This window comes from Dermacentor albipictus, chromosome 1 (assembly GCF_038994185.2).
Source record: "Dermacentor albipictus isolate Rhodes 1998 colony chromosome 1, USDA_Dalb.pri_finalv2, whole genome shotgun sequence".
In the NCBI taxonomy this organism is placed as follows: Eukaryota; Metazoa; Arthropoda; class Arachnida; order Ixodida; family Ixodidae; genus Dermacentor; species Dermacentor albipictus.
Window position 1 is genome coordinate 115048594 of NC_091821.1, and position 18993 is coordinate 115067586.

Consider the following 18993-nt stretch of genomic DNA (forward strand, 5'->3'; position numbering starts at 1 on the left):
CACGGGGCACATAGGGATGTAACTTACCCTTCCGCTGGTGACTCTTGCTTCGACCTATGAAGACATGGGGAAGTGAAATCACAGACAACCAACTTATAAAGCATACCGCGCATCTGACGCTTCCAGGGAGGCACCAGAGACCAGGATTTCTCAGCAGCCGCCATTGTGGTCAAACGCCCCGAATGTCCAGCAGCGGCGGCGGCGTCACGCGCGGCCGTCTTAAGAACAGTGCAGGCAAGATGACTTGCAAAATATGTCTTTATAACACAAATAAACACACACTTCCATGGAGTAGAGAAATGGACGGAATGCCTCTTCTTCATTTTATACCGACATGTAGAAAGCACGACATCGCGACGACAAATTAGTTGAGAACATTACTAAAGTGAGAAAGCACTTTACAACATTATGTAACATCCATGGTGGCTTGACTCATGGTAAAGCAGACACTACACTTTTGATGTGGCAGATGAGCTCAGTAGCCGGTGAGAAACGCAAAGAGGGCGACAAGTGACTTCGCTCCGTTAGCAGAACGTCAGTGACCACGTCTGCTTCAGAGAATTTCAAGTAAGCTACAGCTAAACAGTCGTTGCTCTTCCACACGAGTCCTTTATGTCTTGGCCGGCCGTGACAGTCTTCGCACGGCCGCTGAGCACCTTCTTGGCGAGGAGCCGGTCAGAACAAACACAAATAAAATAAACTCAAAACACGAAGACACGTGCAGGCCACCTGCAACGTCCATGTCTCCAACTAATACACGGTGTCTGTCCATGTGCGCTGGCCCCGTGCTAGCATGAACCGTGTGAATGGTAAACAGGATCTCTGCTGCCTGAAAGGCCCTGAAAAAAACGCGGCGCCCGGGATTCAAGGGCGCCATAATGCAACGATCTCATCTTATTGTGCAGCGCGCAGGGCCCTGGCGGGGTGCACGGGTGAGGTTAAAACAGAGAAGAAAGGCGCCCACAGTCTTTACGGGCATCACAAAAGAGCGGATGGAATGTTGTGCGGAGAGTCAAGAGTACAGCCCGCGTCACGAGCCCGCCGGCGGCTCGCTGCTGCTGCTGTTGAGGTTCACGCTGGACGTGGAGTTGTTGTTGTTGAAGAGAGACGCGAGCACGCTCATGAGACGCAACTCGTGGTCCATCTCCTCGCGGCGCATGCGCTCGAGCCGCTCGAGCTCCTCGTGACGCAGCCGCTCGAGCAGGTCCAGCTCGAGCCGCATGCGCTTGTGCTCCAGCTCGACGAATTTGTCGATGCCGCGCGTGATGAGGTCGGTCAGCGTCGAGGCAGCCAGCGTGGGCGGCGAGGGCGCGTCGGGCAGCTTGCGCTTGAGCGCCGCCCGCGGGCCGCCCGCGCCGGCGGCCGGGAACCGCGCCCCGTCCCCGGGCTCGGCGGTCGTCGTCGTGATGGTGGGGAAATTGTCGGCCGGGAAGCGCAGCGCCGTGGCGCACTCGACGGGCGGCGAGCCGGGCGAGCGGCTGTAGTCGAGGCCCTGGGCCCCGCCGCCGCCCGTGCTGCCGGCCGCACTGCCGCCACGGAAGAACCCCTGGGCGCGCTCGTCGTTGCCGTTGCCCTCAGCCGGTGGCGCCGAGCAGCCCGGTCCTGCGAGAGAGCCATTGTTGAGCTGCAGGGCCAACAACCTCCGCTGCCCTCGCGGGAGCGCCCGAGCGCGTCGCCCGGGCCCGCTCCGCTCGGCAGCCGCCCCCCCGCGCGGAAGGCCCTAATGGACGCCGCTCGGACGCGCGCCCCGGAGGGCCCCCCCGAGGGGAAGCCCCCAAACTCGTCGCGGCCGCTGACTCAGGGACAGACCGCACGACAGGCCCAAGGCCCGGCACGCCGGTCGCCCCAATAAAACCTGTTTCCAGGCTGCAGCCACCGAGCCAAACTGCGGCGCTCGAACATTCTCGAAGCGCCGGCATTTTTTCCTCCCCGGGACACTCGCGATGACGCTACTTGGCGACCCACAAGGCTCGGTAATGCCACTGGGAGGGGGAAACGAGCGCGCGAGGGGGCGCCAGACCAACGGCGACGCCTGCCAAACCGGGGCCCTGGACGCCGCGCGAGAAGCGCCTCGAAGGGCAGCCGCTTCCTCCTCCGCACAGCCCTCATCGCGACAGCCACGTCGAAAGCGCTTCCCTTTACATCTACTACCACTGACACGGCATAGGAGTTAGAGGTGCTCCCATAGCCGAAATTTCCAATCCAATACGAATATTAAAAAAGAGAATGAAGTGCCGAACTTTCTTTCTTTTTGTTTTTGTGAGAACAGACAAGCAAAACAGAAAAATGGGTGATATACGAATCGTTGCAAAATAATTATCCAGGCAAATTAGTTAAATTAATGTATGTGCCTTCGACCAGGCTGAACGTGAACAAGCGATAGGCAACTTGTACGGCGAGAACAACCAAAACAATAGACCACAGTACCTACAAGCTACCCGCATCTCTCACACACTGGCGTTGGTTACAATACAGTACACAAAATACCGTTAGCGCCACCAGGCATCGCGTTAGTAATGCGAAAATGACGGGTGCTCTCCGCCGAGGGAACCAGACATCTTCAAAATCGTGCCTCCACTTGTCCATCCACCACCAACACAATGCAGCATGCCAGCACTATTCCGCTGCCTGCCTTTCCCATTTCACTTTGTCTTTCGCGATTAAAAAAATTGAAGACTGCGAGACCAACGCTTTTTTTTTTTTGGTGGGCCAGTGAAAGTTATCTTGCGGGAAACTGAACAGGAGCTGCACAATAAGCTTTTCCTGCTGAGCTGGATAGCAGCAAACATCAGGCACTCGAAGTTATCACTAAGTGTACAGACGTTTGCCTTATTCACGGTCTTCTCTAACGTAATATTCGAAAATATATAATCATTCTCGAATCGAAGTTTAAATAGATATTCAATTCTTATAGGAAATTTAGCATATTCGAACACCTTTAAGAAAAGTACCGACCGGCTGAAAAGAATGAACATCGCACCTGAATTATTAATGCAGTGAGCAAAGCGCGGTGTCTGGACGGGATGGTAAGGCTTTTACGGCTATTTCGATATTTCCAAGCGTGAACAGACGTCCGTCTCTACGCTAAGGACACAACAAACAAAGTTGCAAAGTAATGACATATTAAAGGGAGAAACACATTTAAATTAGTCCTGTCAGCTCCACATTTAAATTCCGCCATATGTAAACAAATTAAGAGTTCCGGAACAAATCATTAAAGCGTAAATCGTGTAGTCATGAGGTGAACATACACTGGATTGTTTCGCACATTTAAAAATAAAGTACGAAGAGGGAAGAAGCGCTAGAGAATGATCTGACGGCCATTCTAAGAACACAAGATATTAGGTCAACGGTCACAACGCACGTCAGGGCTACAGGCAGCCAGAGCGCTAGATCGAATCCTGCGGACCACGCAGGCCTGCGATATAGGCTGTGACGGTAATGCTTATGGCCTTTTATTTTTGGCTGCGATTTACATGTCTGCACGTTCTCTCTCGCCCCTCCCCCCCACATTTCCCTAGATCCTATTTTATTTTTGTTTACCCAAGAACAGGGTAGCAAACCGGACGCCTTGCTGGTTAACCTCCCTGCATTTCCATTTTCTCTCCTCTTGTACATAACTGCCGAAGTGCACGTACAAATACTGCTCTTCGACGTTTCGACTCGGGTTTCATGGCCACGCAGCAGCTATGCACTTTAACTTGGCAAAATAACGAAAAAGGGAGGCAGGCGTGATACTGCTTTCAGAGCTTTACACTAGAATGTTATCAACAGATTACATGCTCATATAGTTACTATTCTTGCTTTTCCTATCAATGACTTATTCCTAGCAAGCCCATGACTGCCCAAGATTGCTAAGAGGAAAAGTCAACAGCTTTTTCTTCCGCAGCGGCGCGCATTCATGCCTATACTGAAATTATCAAACTTTGAAATGCACAATCTCTGTCGTCGCTTCCACAAGGCAGCGTCACTGAAGTTTTCGAATAAAATTTGAAAATGTATGAAGAGAAATTTATGTACTTTTGCATCCAGTATACGATACCCAGGTTTTTAAAGCCAGTAACGTAGCGCTACAATTTTCATGCTTATCTAAACTAACGCCTTTGATATTTTATTTCTAGTTGCATTGCTCACCAATTCCAAAACTGCAGAGAACCGACAGTGTTTTACTCAATATAAGCTGCGTTAAACATACGAGCACAGAACGCCTGTTTCGTGATGGCACTTTGCCATGGCAGGAGATACACGTTGGTTGCCTCGTGCAGAGACAGTGGAAAGATACACCTCCAAGCGAGAGTAAAAGGCATGCGACTCAAGCAACGAGTATACGGATGTTCACGTCACAGAAAATAAAACGAAAAAAAATAAAACAGAAAGCAAAAATCCACACATTCTGTAAATCGAGCCATTTCCGTGGTTTTACAACATAATTCGACGATACGTGATTGAGTCGAAGGCTATAAGATGCTATTCAAACCGTCGTCAACTAGCCAGCGTCAACAAAGCTCACGCTGTATCTGCTCTAAACAACATAAACGAAAGCGTTTTCTCGTTTGTCACTATAGAGCTTTAGATTAGGGGACACAAGCCGCTTGCGTACGCAAGAACTAGGGGCAACGGTACTGCGCATGCGCAGACACTTACGTCTCGGTCTGCGCGTGCGCAGTACCGTCGCCCCTAGTTCTTGCGTACGCAAGCGGCTTGCGTCCCCTAATCTAAAGCTCTCCAATATCTTGGGACCATACATATCAAAGGTGCAGAAGACCACAAAGTAACTGCTACATTTTCTGAAAGCAACCGGATTGATCGACCGTCTGTGATACAGCGCTGACAATGTCACAACGTCGGCGACATTAACAATGGACTTTCTCTTTCTTTTTTTAGTTTACTTGAGATCTTTCCCACCCTTTTCGCCTTGCCCCAGTGCAGGGTAGCCAACCGGGCTCAGTCTTTGTTAACTTTTCGGCCTTTCATTTGTTGTTCTCTCTCTCTTTCTCTCTCTCTGGGTACACATGTCCCCTAATCCCCCATGTATCTGCACCACTATGTCCAACCATGCGACAAGTTTTCTCTTCGGATGCTTCGGACCAAGGCGGCCCTTAGACCTGCCACAACACGGACCTGGAGCCCGCAGTGCGAACACGATGTCCCATGTCCGAAGTGTTTCCTGCGTCTGCAGCTGATGCGCATCATCTGCTTTGTACATGCCGTGGGACGAACAATACACGCGAAAATGTGCAAGGCTCCTCTATGATACCTGCAACGTCTTTTTTATGTATTTTTCTTGTTTGTGGTCAGCGTATATTAGACTAGGCAGTTAAGGCTATAGAGTTAGAAAAATGGCCAACCTAACTACAACATAACACTAGGGATTGCTCGTGGTCGACACGTTTTACAAGTCACTCCCGCAGAACCTGCGATTCATTTTTACCTTTGCTCAATTTCGGTGCCTAAAGAAGGACCATAGAAGTATACCAGCTCTTAGTTCCATGAGGATGAATTAAATTTGGAGTTTAACGCCCTAAGACTGCAGAATGGGTTCTAAGGGACGCAGTAGTGGGGTGGGGGCGCCTGATTATTTTTCTCTACCTGTTTTTTTTTAACGTGTCCTCAAAGCACGGTACACAAGCGTTGTTACCCTCCCATCGAAATGCAGCAGCCGCGGCCGGGATCGCACCCGCGACCTCATGTTCAGCGGCGCGACGCCATAGCCGCCGAGCCACCGCGGCGGGTTTCCATCAGGATCGCCCAGTTCGTATCGTACTACACTCCGAAAGCAGATACAAGGCGAGTTAAGACAACAACCGACATGTAATTTTTAACGCGTTTTTTTTTTCCTTGAATACGAAGCTTGACGAGACACGCCTCGATTGGCTGAGACATTATGAACACAATGGCCGCCACGGTATAGCTGTGACGTTCTGCTCTTCAGCACGAGGTAGCAAGATGAAATCCTCGCCGATAGTGGGCACAGTGCAAAACCGCCCACGTGCTGGGATTTCGGCGCACGTGGTCGAAGTTAATCCCTGATAAACCGATTTGGCGTTTCCCACACTCCACGTGTAGCTTTGGAAAGTGAAAAGTCCTACCATAAAATATATTACGTCACCGGACGTTCGTGGTGCGGGGTGTGCGCGCAAACGAGTGCTGGTAAAAGTACAATTACAGAGAAGGCTTGAGGGGTGAAACTTGCTCGACGAATTCAGAAATATGACACATGACACCGGTGAATGCTAAATATCGTGGCGTACACTCCTTAGCGCAAATCTCCTGGGGACGTGGAAGTGCCAGGGGCGCCAAGTGACGCACAGCCTTTGGAACACCGCTTACAGGCTTTATTATTTGCGCATAGGACAACGCTTAAACGCCCCTTTCTGCGCCTTCCTTGAGTTCGAAAGACTCATTTTTTTATAAAAAAGACCGCAACCGCTCGAAATCATCGAAAATGTATTTCACGAAGGGGGCACATGAAATCCTGCTTGCATGTTTCCTTGGAATACTGCGCACTCGACCCATGAGCTTCATCCGCAGCGAACAGTTAATTTGTGCATACTTGCATGGATAGCAACGTGACGGCGCAGAACGGGAGCACAAATGCCGGAAGGTGGTTCGCGTGATTCACTGAGCAGACGAAAATGCGCCCATTAGGGCTTGAAGAGAATAAGGTAACAAAAATAGTAAAGTGTTGTTTAAAGGTTACGACGCGATCACACCAGACCAATTAATTGAGTGATTGATCTTCTCAGAGAAACATCAAGGTCATGGTAAACTGCGTAATGCAGGCAGGATTTAGTTCAGTGTTGACCACATGTGCGTTCTCTAACATGAATTCCCATTACACGGGTGTTTGCGTTCTGCTGCCATAGAACTGAGGTACCTCCAGCAGGAATTCCAACTCGCGACCTCGTGTGCCACAGCGGGGATGCAATGAACACTAGAGGTACCACGGCCTTCACACAACTGATGACAGCGCAGGTGCGGTAGCGATCACGTTGAACAAGTCTTCGAAAGACAAAGCAACAGACAATACCTAGTACAAAATATCTCTATACAGGGTGTTCTAACTTTTTTTCCACTGATCGTGATTCGCAAACGTATTTATATTATTCCAAGAAAAAACATTTAACGGTGCGCCGTTCCACGGTATATGGACACAGTGCAACTAAGGGGAAGCTACTATGGAGCTGCGGAAGGGGCGTGTGGCCGGACACAAGAACCGACGAAATGCACAGTTTCACGGTTCTTGCGAAATACCGAGGAAAATGCACCAGATAATAATGCCTGCGTTCATACCCAGCACGATGGCGGTTTAACTAAAGGGCCCGCAATGAGATGCCGCAAGTGTGCAACTGACAAGTGCCATTAAAGAAATCAATGTAGCTCCATTTACTTATTCGTGATGCTAAACTCGGCGCAACCACAGTGATGTTAGCTCCATGAACAAACAAAACGCGCGTCTGCATGTCAAAGAAAGCAGACCAACCTCTCTGCTTTCAATGAAATTTTTTTCTCTCTCCCTCTTCTGTTTAAGATACACTGCAACCGCGAATGGGTCACGAAGCTTCCCGTAGAGCATATAAATGCAATGAATGAATTAATTAATTAATGAAAATTATCCTAACTTCGATTCACGAGGGTCCGACTCTCAAAAAGGGACTTGCAAGACTACATGACCAACCTGTGATTTCACTGAGGACAGTTTTCATGCGCTTGAATTCATGCTTCTTTTTTCCCCTGGGGTGCCAAAGCAGAATCGATACATGTCAATATTTCGTCCACATTCTTTCCTGTTGCACGTCCATTTACGCAACAGTCACAGAATTGCATGTTTCTACCACCTCCACATCTATTTTGTTGTACAAAAGGTCTCCTACGAGAGAAGGCCACCCTTTTGCATCGTCTCCCTGTCATCTTTGTTTTCCCCTTTCCGGTTCCCCCGGTGTGGGGTAGCCAACCGGATGTTATTCTGGTTAACCTCCCTGCCTTCTGCTTTTCTCTTTACTTCATGAGAGATGTGGCGCACTGTTTTATGTCTGTCTCTTAAGGACGAGCGTAAAATTTAGGGGTGCGCAACCTGAGAAAGCGGAATGTACCCTTGGTCAGTTTTGAAACGGCTGCGTTCCCCATGGTTCAAGAATGGAGAGGCGCATCGTGACACGTGTACTAATAAAATTATTTGCTGTGTGTGATACTGCCTTTTTCAATCAACACCAGGAACCGCACGGCTGCAGTACACATTTCGGGCGCAGAAAAAGCCGGCAAATGGATATTTTCTGCCACAAACAAAACAACTTGAACTGCAAAATGCAACAATAATCATTTCATCCTTTCGCAAGTTACAAACGGAGACAATGTGTATGGAGACTGCTGCCGAAAAGCTCGTTGGCATGGGCTAAGGTTTTAATTCCATGCGCAGTGTCAACGAATGCTCAGGGGCGAAAAGACGAAACCGGAGCCAATGACAAATCTTCGGTGATTTTCTCGACGCCGCAATTGTCACTGGCAGCAGTGTCGGCCAATTCAATGCAACACGCTCTTGCGTGTGTGTTTTCTTTTCTTTTCTCGTCTGTGCCGTGTGCTTTTCCTTTTTATCCTTGTGTTTCCCTTTACCCTTCCCTCAGTGCAGGGCAGCGAACCGAATGCTTCTCTTCCGGTTAACCTCCATGCCTTTCGCGTCTCACTCACTCTTAAGCAAGATTACACCCTTTGGGTCGTATCTTGCCACACAACAATAATCGTCATCTGTCTTGTCCGCATTTCCTTTCCTTAACGCTGCGAGCCCGGTACTTCCAAGTCACGAACGACACGCGCATTGTCAGCATGACAGAGCATTCTCGACAGGAAAGTAGCGAGCGCAGCGTTTTCAAGAAAGGAAACGCAAGCAAGACAGATAACGATTATTGTGTGGCAAACAAACACCACAGAGGGTGTACAGTTGTTTAAGAGTGTTGCTGTCTCTGTTTCGGAACTTCAAATCCCATAATTCGATTTTGAATGTACAAGAATATGCTAATTAGTGAAAACACTGCACAGGCCGCGAGTCCGCACCGCTGACATCTAACGCAAACCTTGCGCACTTCGTACGAACAACGCTGTACAGACGCGTTATTAACGAACGGTGCCAGAACTTTGACAAGCGACGTTTAACGGCGTCATATCGCAGACTTCAGAAGACCCGCACACAGAGAACCTAAGTGAGCATGCATACGCGTATGGAAAAAGATAGCACATTTAGTTTTCGGCTGTCGAAGCCAAGGCCAGAGCACTGTCAGATACATGCGGGCGCAGTAGCAATGCTAGGCTGCTCATCGTCGGTCTTTTAGCGTCGACGTAACAGCTGGCGTCGGTCAGTAGCTGTCGTAGTGGTGTTGGTTTAACGCTTTTGGGCCTCGGGTTGCGCGAGCAGAGCTTTTAAGTGCGGCGCACCGAAGGCGTGGAGACGGGCGCACGCGCATGTACTCGCTGACAAGTTGAAATATCCGCCTAATTTGGTTAATCTAAAGCCACAGCCTAATCCTTTGCCACGTATCTGTGAATATTGAATCATGCTTCACATGGCGCCTTATTACTGCAACAGCCTACCTCACTCCTCGACATTACGAAACATCCCACCAAGACGTTTTCTTCCGCTGTACGCAGCATGGCGCATTACCGGTCATAACTGGCAGTACAGGGCAGGCGCATAGCTGTTCACAGCTCTGTCAGGTCAAATTGTCGATCCGTTCATTCGTGGCTGACTACATCTGGTCAGTGTAGTTAAATTTGATTCAGTTATCGATTGATCGACGGAACTTTACGTATCAAAGGGTCACCGTCTACGAAAGGTGTCGCAGTAGATGACCCTGGATTAATTTTGCCCACCAAGGGCAAGGTACTTTAATGTGCAGGTAATATCAACATGCAAGTGCTTCTGTATTCTGCCCACATTTAAATGGCACCACCAGCGCTGTGATTCGATGCAGCGGCTGCTACCACAGCAAGTGGCGCAGATCACCATTGTTCAAATTACCACACATGTAACTGAGATCAGCGTTTTCATTGGTCACAACATACCTCACAAGCTACCGCGTATGTACGCAGCTCGTGTTCATGCAAAAGTGCGTCATAGTGCACTCTTCATTTGTGTGCACTGCCAAAGAACTCCAAGCCTCTAAGTGACAAGGCCAGCTTGATATGCGGCTGCATTCATAGCAGTCTTAATTGTTCTTGCCAAGCGGTTTAGTTGACGGCAACTGCAGCGATATTTTTCATATACTCAGGTTATAGTCCCCGTATAACTTTAATAATAAAAAGTGTTGAATAACGTGACTTATTTCCCAATTTGCAAGCGGTCACATAATTAGTTTCACTTTGCCTTACTAAGCTTACTCAAACTAGTGGTTCTATGTTTGAGCCACCGCTGCTATTCTGGGCTATGGTGTTCAACGTGAGAGACGCCATAGCAGGGGACTCCCGGATTAATTTCGACCAGCTGGTGTTGTTTAACGTGTGCCCAGAGCCTGGTACACGTGCGTTCTTGCATTCTGCCCCCATCGAAATTTGGTTGTTATCGGTGGGGAATCAAATCGTCGACCCCTTGCTCAGCAGCAGAACGTCATAACCACTGAGCCACCGCGGAGTATCTATTTACATGTATTTCAGCCTACAGTCAGTACATAAAGCGTGAACGAGTGTAATTCCTCGGCTAGCCTTCGGCAAAACGTATGTCGATAACCTAAAAATTTGACCACTATGTGCAAAACGTGGCACTGATGCCCCCCACCTCGAGTCTCTGCTCTCTACGGGTGCTCCTGCATGAAAAATACATGCGAATAGCCGGCGCAACGCCACATAGTGAATAATTAGCGCCTTTCTGCGCACTAAAATTTCTGCGTATATTGCCAACTGTGTTCATTACGCAGAATACCCTGAAGTAGAGAAAATGCAGGGATATATTTATCGTTACATAGGAGACGTTTGAATAGGAGAGTACGGCCTACCGCATCAATAACGAGTGTCCAACAACCAATTCGTTCAGTGTTGCCGCGGCCCGCCGTTTCAAATGCAAGCACTGGAAACGCACTTGGGATACAGATTTGAAAGTGGAATGAATGACACATTAGGAAAGTACGTTACAGAATAATGACGGGGACCTATATCACTGCGTCCGTCGACTGAATTTTCCCTCGCAACTCATTGAAACACTATGAACGCAAGCGCACACAGACACATTACAACACACAGACACAACGGACCGTTTGCGCAGTGGAATAAATGCGGCTGCTTTGGGAAGCTGCTTTCCAGCAAGATGCAGCAATATCATCTGGTCTCCATAAGCAGGTTCGCCTTCTGTACCTAGCTATACTCCCCACCCCAACTTCCCACCTTTTTTTTTCTTTAAACTTCCCTGCCTATTCAAGAGCTTACCCGGTGGAAGAGGGGTCTCATGAATGGCAACCCTACACCTTTTTGCAGAAAGATGAGTGGACGCCTTCATATTCGATACTGGAATGTGTGACGGCTGCTTCTGACTGTACGAAGGAGATGAAGATACAGAATAGCTGCCAACCCTGCACTAAAATAAACAGCAGGAAACAGGTAGACCAGGGTCTCGAACGCGTTTGCTACACTCCAAAGAGCATGTGCGTGGAGAACAGGTGCGAACTGTTAAAACTGGAACACAAAATTTCAGGATTCATTCTTGGAAATGTAGCCTGTGGACGAGTGTTTTCGGCTGGAAAACAGCTTTACACGAGAATCGATTACCAGTTTTGCGTATTGCGATAGTAGATAAGTTGTTTACTTTGAAATTTCGTTCGATATACAACACAGTTCGGCGGCGTTGCTGCGGCTCTCGCTCCCGTACCGTTGCAGCCGACGCCGGTCGCGTGGGCGGAATTAGCTCCGACTTCGCGCTGAATGAGGCAAATAGCTTTGGCCATGCTCTGTTATCGTGCAGAAAAGCTACTGCCCGTACGGACGGCGACTATTATCGACTGGTAAAATTCTGCAGGCGCACTACTTGTCCATGCGGACTACCGCATCCTCCGTGACAGGCTATACTGGTGATATCCCTAGATATTCGCCTAGACCACAGTAGGTTTGGAATGCGTGAACAGAGGTGCTCCTGATTTGCCAGCACGTCGCACACACCTGTACTTACTGCAGGACACGGCCACATTTGCCCCTAGAACGGCAGTTGGCGTCGAGAATGCGCAGCATGCCCATCACAGACGCATGGCGGCTTCAGCTAGTTGGTTACACATACTGATTTTGAGATAGAGCGCGAACAACGACACGGACTGGCGGGTTTACAAACACACATTGCTGTGTGTGTAAACCCTCCAGTTTGTGCATGTCACTGTATTAATCTGCTCGACAGATTGTGTTGCGGCGGCGTCGCCAACACAAAAGTGCTAGTTACAACATTGCTGTTTTCTTACTACAAAGCATTTTCGAATCAGCAGCGCAATCGTATCGGCACGAAATCTGACGAAGAGTCGCCCACAAAAATGGCGCGCAGAAGTGCGAAGGGAAGAGTTATGTTACTATTGCCATGCTCGGACCACCTTTTTTTCTCGTTCAAATTGAACAGTAATTCGTGTTTTCAGTTCAATACACAATAGACTACATTTCAATAGGGCACGTAAAACGCGTAATATGGTTGGTAAACTAAATCGCAAGAGCCGGCAGGATACAAAAAAGACAGCAGGTAACATACTCTCGTCGTGTTTTTTTTTTTTTTTTCCTTTATGCGTATTTCATCTGGCAACGAACTTCAAGGTAACCAAGACGAGTGGTAGCACCGTTTTCGTTACGGACAGCTGGCAAACACAACGTGAAGTATCAATGCAACACAACCACCACCACAACGGGTTCTATGAGAAAAACGGCAAACAAAGGAACACTAAGCTAACCTGAGATATTTCTCACACTCTCATTGTTTGCCTGTTATTCCCGTTCCATGAACCACCATAACCCTTCCCTCTTTCCAAGAGGCCTGATGTATTGGCAAGAGGCTTTTGGTTTCTTTTTTGCTTAATAAACATTTGAAACAAAATCTACACTGGGGTAGCGTTGCCAACGACATGCCACTCAAAGCTAATTTTATTTAAGTATTTTGTCTAGAATCAATGTTCTAAGGCTCAAATAACGAAAAGTAACGCGCGACAAAGTCTGAACATTTTTGGTACTTTGTTAAACTACCACTGTGAGAAACGTTTACTTTATGAACAAATAAACACCGATTGTACATATCCACATATATATATATATATATATATATATATATATATATATATATATATATATATATATATATATATATATATATATATATATACATATACATATATATAACAAAGAGAGAGAGAGAGTGAAAACTAAAACTGGATCCAGCACGCAATAGAGAAAATACGATAATTGGCGCGAATAGCAAACAGAAGCGACATTTCAGAGGGAAGAGGCTACCATCTCCACTCGTGCCGGCGCTCAGTCACGCATGATCACGTCTCGCAACGATTATTCTGCGGCACCACCTGTTACAAGGGAACGAGTGCGCTCAGCCTGCCAGTCACTCATGTCAATTCAGATTATAGCGATATGAAACATTCAAAAGCATCAGGAATCAAATGGACAACTGAAAAGAAATTTGCTTGGATCGTGTGCATGTGATAGCCCAAGCGCAAGACTACGAGATAATTGCAGCTTTCTTTTTGTCTCAATTTTTCCCCCAGGTTTAGTGGTGAAACTAGACTCGTCCACATTCAAGTCTCGTCTTTACCACCACTCCGAAGCCTACCCCTCTTCGAGGATTCGACAGTGGTAAAGGATACTTAATGGAAACAATACAATCCTTCTCCGTAGGGGGAAGAACGCACATATGTGGGGGAACTACAACATGTTTTTATAGCTCTCGGAAAGCCTTTGTGCTTCCTCCCGCACTTACAAGGCGGGCATAGTCTGTAGACCGTCAGTTCTTGTTTGGAAAATAGCCTTTATAGGCAGCCGACTTACAGAATCCTACAAAAGGTGAACTTTATCATGAACAACTGCTGTCATCGTTGCACGGCCAGTTTGAAAACGTCGAACACTACCTTCAAGAGCAGAACACGAGCTAAGCTTTTGTCGCTATCAAGCCATACATGCCGTCTGAAGGCGACCATCTATCTAATTGAAGCAGATGACTGAACGTCAAGCGACCGTCCGTTCGTTCACCTCAAGCCATGTAGTCTGCTGACACCATAATTACGGAGCCAGTGTAAATTTTCACAAGCGGTTCAATTTAAAATTCCGCCACATTTATTTTGTATTGCTGGTGATGAAGAAGGCTAATGTCACAGCGCAAATATTGTACGTGTAGTTTGAGAACCTGATAGGCAGCCGTGTGTTTCAACCTTGCGTTTACAAGTCACCCCAATGATGCCTTAAAATCAATTACAGATCCAGACGCACCCAAGGTTTCCAATTTTCATAATAAACCGTTGTATTCGTGGTTCTGCGGTGATACAAATTAACAGCCATTAGCTAATGTTATCAATTACATCATATGTCACCAATTTCACGGAAACACCCACCTTCATAAGTGTTCTCGTGAAGGGCGCCGATACCGCATCGCTGTATATGAGACAACGCAAGCAGTTTCTTTCACGCTCAGCTTTACCATCGAATCGTGTGCACCGCCGGCAGAAGCGATGGACAGAAACAGTACGACTGGCCCAGCGTACAAGCAGCAACACGGCACATATCGCCGGCAGCTGAACAAAAAAGAACGTATGACCAGTTCGCGGGAAACCCAGAAAGGCTCCCGATGATAACAAGCGACCCAGAACCCTGGGGCGAGGAGCCAAGGCGGTCGCTCGGCGCGCACCCTGGGATGCTGATGCTATCGGCTGCGCGAGGGAAGGCGAACCCCTCACCACAAAAGCAGTCTTTTCCTGCACTTCGAGCTGCTTCGACAACGAGCGAGCCATCTCGAAACACAATCGTTGTAGCAAGCAAATCGCAATAATACACACAGCCGTTAGTGTGGGGTAACTAGTCGGCTCTAAATGCATACATACGATGACAGCGCTACGCGGAGTATCCAAGGTCTACACGGGATAATGAGAAAACACGCTTCAAAACGAAATATTCCAAGGTAGAAAGCATTACACGCTAGCTTCTGCCAGTTTAGGGCCGCGGATATACTAGCGCCACTCGTATTCGCTCCCCACGCTACACAGCTGAGATAACACCGGCATACATAAACATTGCAACGTGCGAAACTGCCCTCACGCGGCGTCGGAAGTGACGCAGGCCACGCCAAACAAAACGGCATGATCGCTCTCAAAGGCGGCATGTTTTGGAATCGACGACGGGGCCGGGGAAAGCGTCCCGGGCCAGGCGGCGCTTTCGCCAGCCCCGAGCCCCGCGGCGGGGAGCGGCCACGTGTGGATCCGAAACCTGTGCCGGAATGTGTGCGGGGGGAGGGCGGTCGCGGGCCCTGCGAGGAGGGGCTCTCTTCTACGAACGCGGGTCGACGGCGGCAGGTGCCCGGGCCTGCGGGCACCTGTCGGCGGCGGCGCGCGCAGCGTGGGCCCGCGACCTGGCAGGTCGTCGCCACTCGCCGGAACCGGTTCTCGGGGCCGCGGCCCAGTTGCGGCCGCCCGAGGGGCCGCTCGGCCGGGGGGCCCGGACCCGCAACATGGCGCCTGGGAGCGAGTCCAAGGCCGCGCCCGGCAACCGGTTCCGTCGCGCCGCGGCCCGGGCGCGCCGCCCGTTTCCTGGTCGCGCCCCAAGGCCGCATTCCGTACTCACCGTCCTCCATGTAGTTTGTCTCGGAGTCCGTGCCGGCGAATTCCTCGGAACCCATGCTTTCGTCCACCTCGCTCTTGATGAAGAGCGAACCGCCTTTAGAGCCCTGCGCGAGCACGGTGGCCAGCGCGTCGTGGTAGGTGGCGATCTTCTTGCTGCGCTTGCCGTACTTGTACTCCTTGCGTAGTCGCTTCATCTTCTCCTTGACCTGGAGCGCGGTACGCAGGTAGCCCAGGCTGCGCATCTGCGCCGCCATGCTCTCGTACACCTTGTTGTTTCGTGACGTTCCATCGAGCAGGTCTCGATCCGCAGCCCAGATGCGGATCAGCTCGTACGTCTCCTGGTCGCTCCACGTGAGTCCCGCCATGCCTTCGACAGCCGCCAGCTCGCGGCTAGGCCCCGCCAACCTTGAGCGGGCAGGGTTCAAGGAACTCGGGCCGCCGCCGCCTCCGCTGATAGCTGGGCCCGGACTGCTCGCTCCGACGCTGGGACTCCGCGCCGCGTCCGCTGCGCCATACGCAGCCCAACCCGAGCCAACGGGGACACTGACGGCGGCGACCACGCGTCCGCCGGCCGCGAGCTCCGCGCTCGCCACCGCGAGAGAGGAGGTCTCCAGCCCGCCGCCGGAAGACGCACGTGACGACCACCGCCGGCTCCTTGCGCGGACTCGGCCCCGGCTACGCCGACCACTTGCCAGGCGGCGCTCGGGTGCCGCCAACAACCTGTTGCTGCAGCGCGCGTTTTGAACGCGGCTGCTGCCCGCCCACCTGCAGTTTGCGCCCGCACGCGAATGAACCTGCGTCGCTTGGCTTCGCGGGGTATTTTTTATGTGCAACGAGGTGGTCCACGCTGGCTACCTCTTTGCACATTCTTTTTTTCTTCATTTATGAACATCAACGTCACATAAAAAAAATTGAACGTAACTAATGTGACGAAATCTTAGTCTCCTGGTCGCAAATAGAGTCACCGTGCTATGATTGGGGGACAGTTTATTGCTAGTAAATCCTCTTTATTGATTGGTCTATGAAAAATCAAAGACAATTAGAAAAAGCGATTCAGAAATGGCCACGGGACACTGAAGAGTGAGCAAGTAAGGTGCCTGCTGTGCCTGGTAAGCTGAAGTAATGCTGCCTCACCTGATGTGACGAGTTATAATGGTGGGCACGAAGGTGAGCTTACTATGCTGCATTTGACATGGTCAGGTAATAAACTCACTCGAACAGGAGAAACGTCCCCCGCGGAGGCGCCTGAATTTTTTTTTAATATAAACGCACGGAAGCCTAAAGGCGTTATTGTTTTGAAAGCTGATGAGCTTCGCGAAGCTGCGCCGCCACAAAGGTACACGGCTATCTACTGAAAAATTTTAGTTTTATACATCATCGCATGTTTAGGCGTTCCCGTACGTAGCACAGTGCCGTACAATTAAATCATTTGAACGGCTTTTTGTAACGGGCTCATAATCGTCAAGAGAAAGCAAATGGTTTCTTACATTCGTTTCGATACCAGCTTGAATGTGTTCACTTGAATGTGTGCGGAAGAAATGATACATTATGCTTAGTCACCTGAACTTCACTGCTGTATATAGCTATCGCACGTAGCTTACCCCCGTACAACCTTCACGGCCCCCTGCATTTATCAAAATATTGATAAATATCTATATTGAGTTTTGCATCCGCTACGTTAGACAGATTGCTTAATGCTCAAACTAAGTATTGGAATTGAACAGAAAATAAACTCGCCAAATAACGACGTCCGAATTCGAGTTTGACCGACGCACCCACTTAATGCTTAGAACGAACCGCGGGAAGGGGGAGCAGTCTAAAGAAACTGGCACCGCGCGGTGCACAAGTAAAGATGCGTCCGAGCACTTTGGCATTTGCTTTCTTCAGTGCGCATGCCCTTTGTACTACCTGTCGGCATGCTCCGCAGGGGTGAAGATGGGCCCCTCCTCGAAAGCGTTGCTCAGATGCCCTCGTCCTTCTCTCCCCCTCCCGAACTGCTGTCGCTTTGTGGTGTGAAGCGCCTCGGGGCTGCCACAGACAAACGACGGGAGTCGCCATTCTAGGAAGGATCGTGCACTTGACACTAAAAAGTTAGCGCCCCTGCACGCGACCTGGCTAGGGTGCCTCGATGCAAGCTCTTCAAGGGCGGCGACCGTGATTAGACAAAAACTTGGATCAAGGCAAGCAAACAAACTTACGCAAGGCACTAGGAGAACGTGCCGGCTTTCATTCCCAAAAAGCACGAGTCGTAGTAGAATGCAAATGATTGAAGTTACTTGTCTGTCGTGTTTCGCTGCTTGAATCAGCGTTGCTGCTGCTAATTTGTTTCTGCTAAATTGAGTGAAAGGTGAGAGGGAGGTTCACAGCTAGCAGCTTTGCGCTGCCGCCGAAAGCATTCTCTCCAGGGACTCTGTTTCTGCCTGCATGTTCCCGCTGAGGACTTCTCAGGAACCCTATCGTCGTCATTACCTAAACGTGGCGCAACAGTGCCGCGAAGTCATTTCTACAGAATCGCCGCGTTTTATTTATTTAAACGCAACAAATTGAGGCAACAAGTCCGACAAACGGCTTGAGCGTCGCGATGTCGCGTGAGCAATGACAGAAAGACTGTCGATGCCGCCACGTGATGAGTCACATAAGCAACTCGTCCGACAAGTGCACGGCGTCACGGGGCCTTGGCCGTTATCAGCGCAGGCTCCAGCTTCCGCGACAACAGAGCGTTCAAGTGAAATGCTGTACTGACCTTATACTAGCCATGCGCGACACTCATTGCCAGAACAGTCAGTGGTCGCTGTCGGCGCTACAGCACGGTTGCGGCCAGACGAGAGCGGCCACCTGAAATGACGCAGCCGCGAAGCCGAATGCCGTCCAGCCCGATCGTGCGTGCGAGGGCGGTGTTATCGGTCGTACGCTATCTCCAAGCTCCCTCGAGAGACAGAGGGGACGAGCGGGCCAGGCCTTGTCAGCTGTCGTGATTACGCGCACTGGGTTGTTTACACATGACGCGCAATTTTCTTGACATTGGTGAGATTGAAGCGCAGCATGTTTCCGAGGTCTGGGCCCGTATTTTGTAGCGATGCCTTTTCCGATTCTATTCCTTTTCAGGCTTTTGGCGCTTGGCCAGTGGTCAGAGCGACCGTCTGCCCACATTATCAACGGGATCAGGCGGCCGTGTGTGGTGGATGATAAGAATAGCATAAAATAAGGCATAAGGCAT

At 49.8% G+C, this 18993-nt stretch overlaps 1 protein-coding gene across 2 annotated transcripts; it reads right to left on the minus strand.

The window, feature by feature from the left end:
* Window positions 1-240: 240 nt before the first annotated feature.
* LOC139049483 (uncharacterized) lies at window positions 241-18607 on the minus strand. 2 transcript variants are annotated; one of them, XM_070524968.1, is made up of 3 exons: window positions 18520-18607; window positions 15778-16541; window positions 241-1602 (listed from the first exon to the last, which is right to left on the minus strand). In XM_070524968.1, exons 1-3 carry the CDS (start codon window positions 18531-18533, stop codon window positions 1031-1033), a joined length of 1350 nt encoding a protein of 449 aa, XP_070381069.1. In that variant the 5' UTR covers window positions 18534-18607; the 3' UTR covers window positions 241-1030. The 2 variants fall into 2 exon arrangements, with proteins under 2 accessions (XP_070381069.1, XP_070381070.1); XM_070524969.1 differs by lacking the exon at window positions 18520-18607 and adding an exon at window positions 17264-17280.
* Between the last annotated feature and the right edge of the window lie 386 nt (window positions 18608-18993).

What these genes read in the sequence shown, in the direction of transcription:
- LOC139049483 (XM_070524968.1), bottom strand. An exon ending in GACAAACTACATGGAGGACG is followed by an intron (nt 1,603 to 15,777) that starts GTGAGTACGGAA and finishes GCTCTCTCGCAG; the next exon opens with GACCGGGCTGCTCGGCGCCA.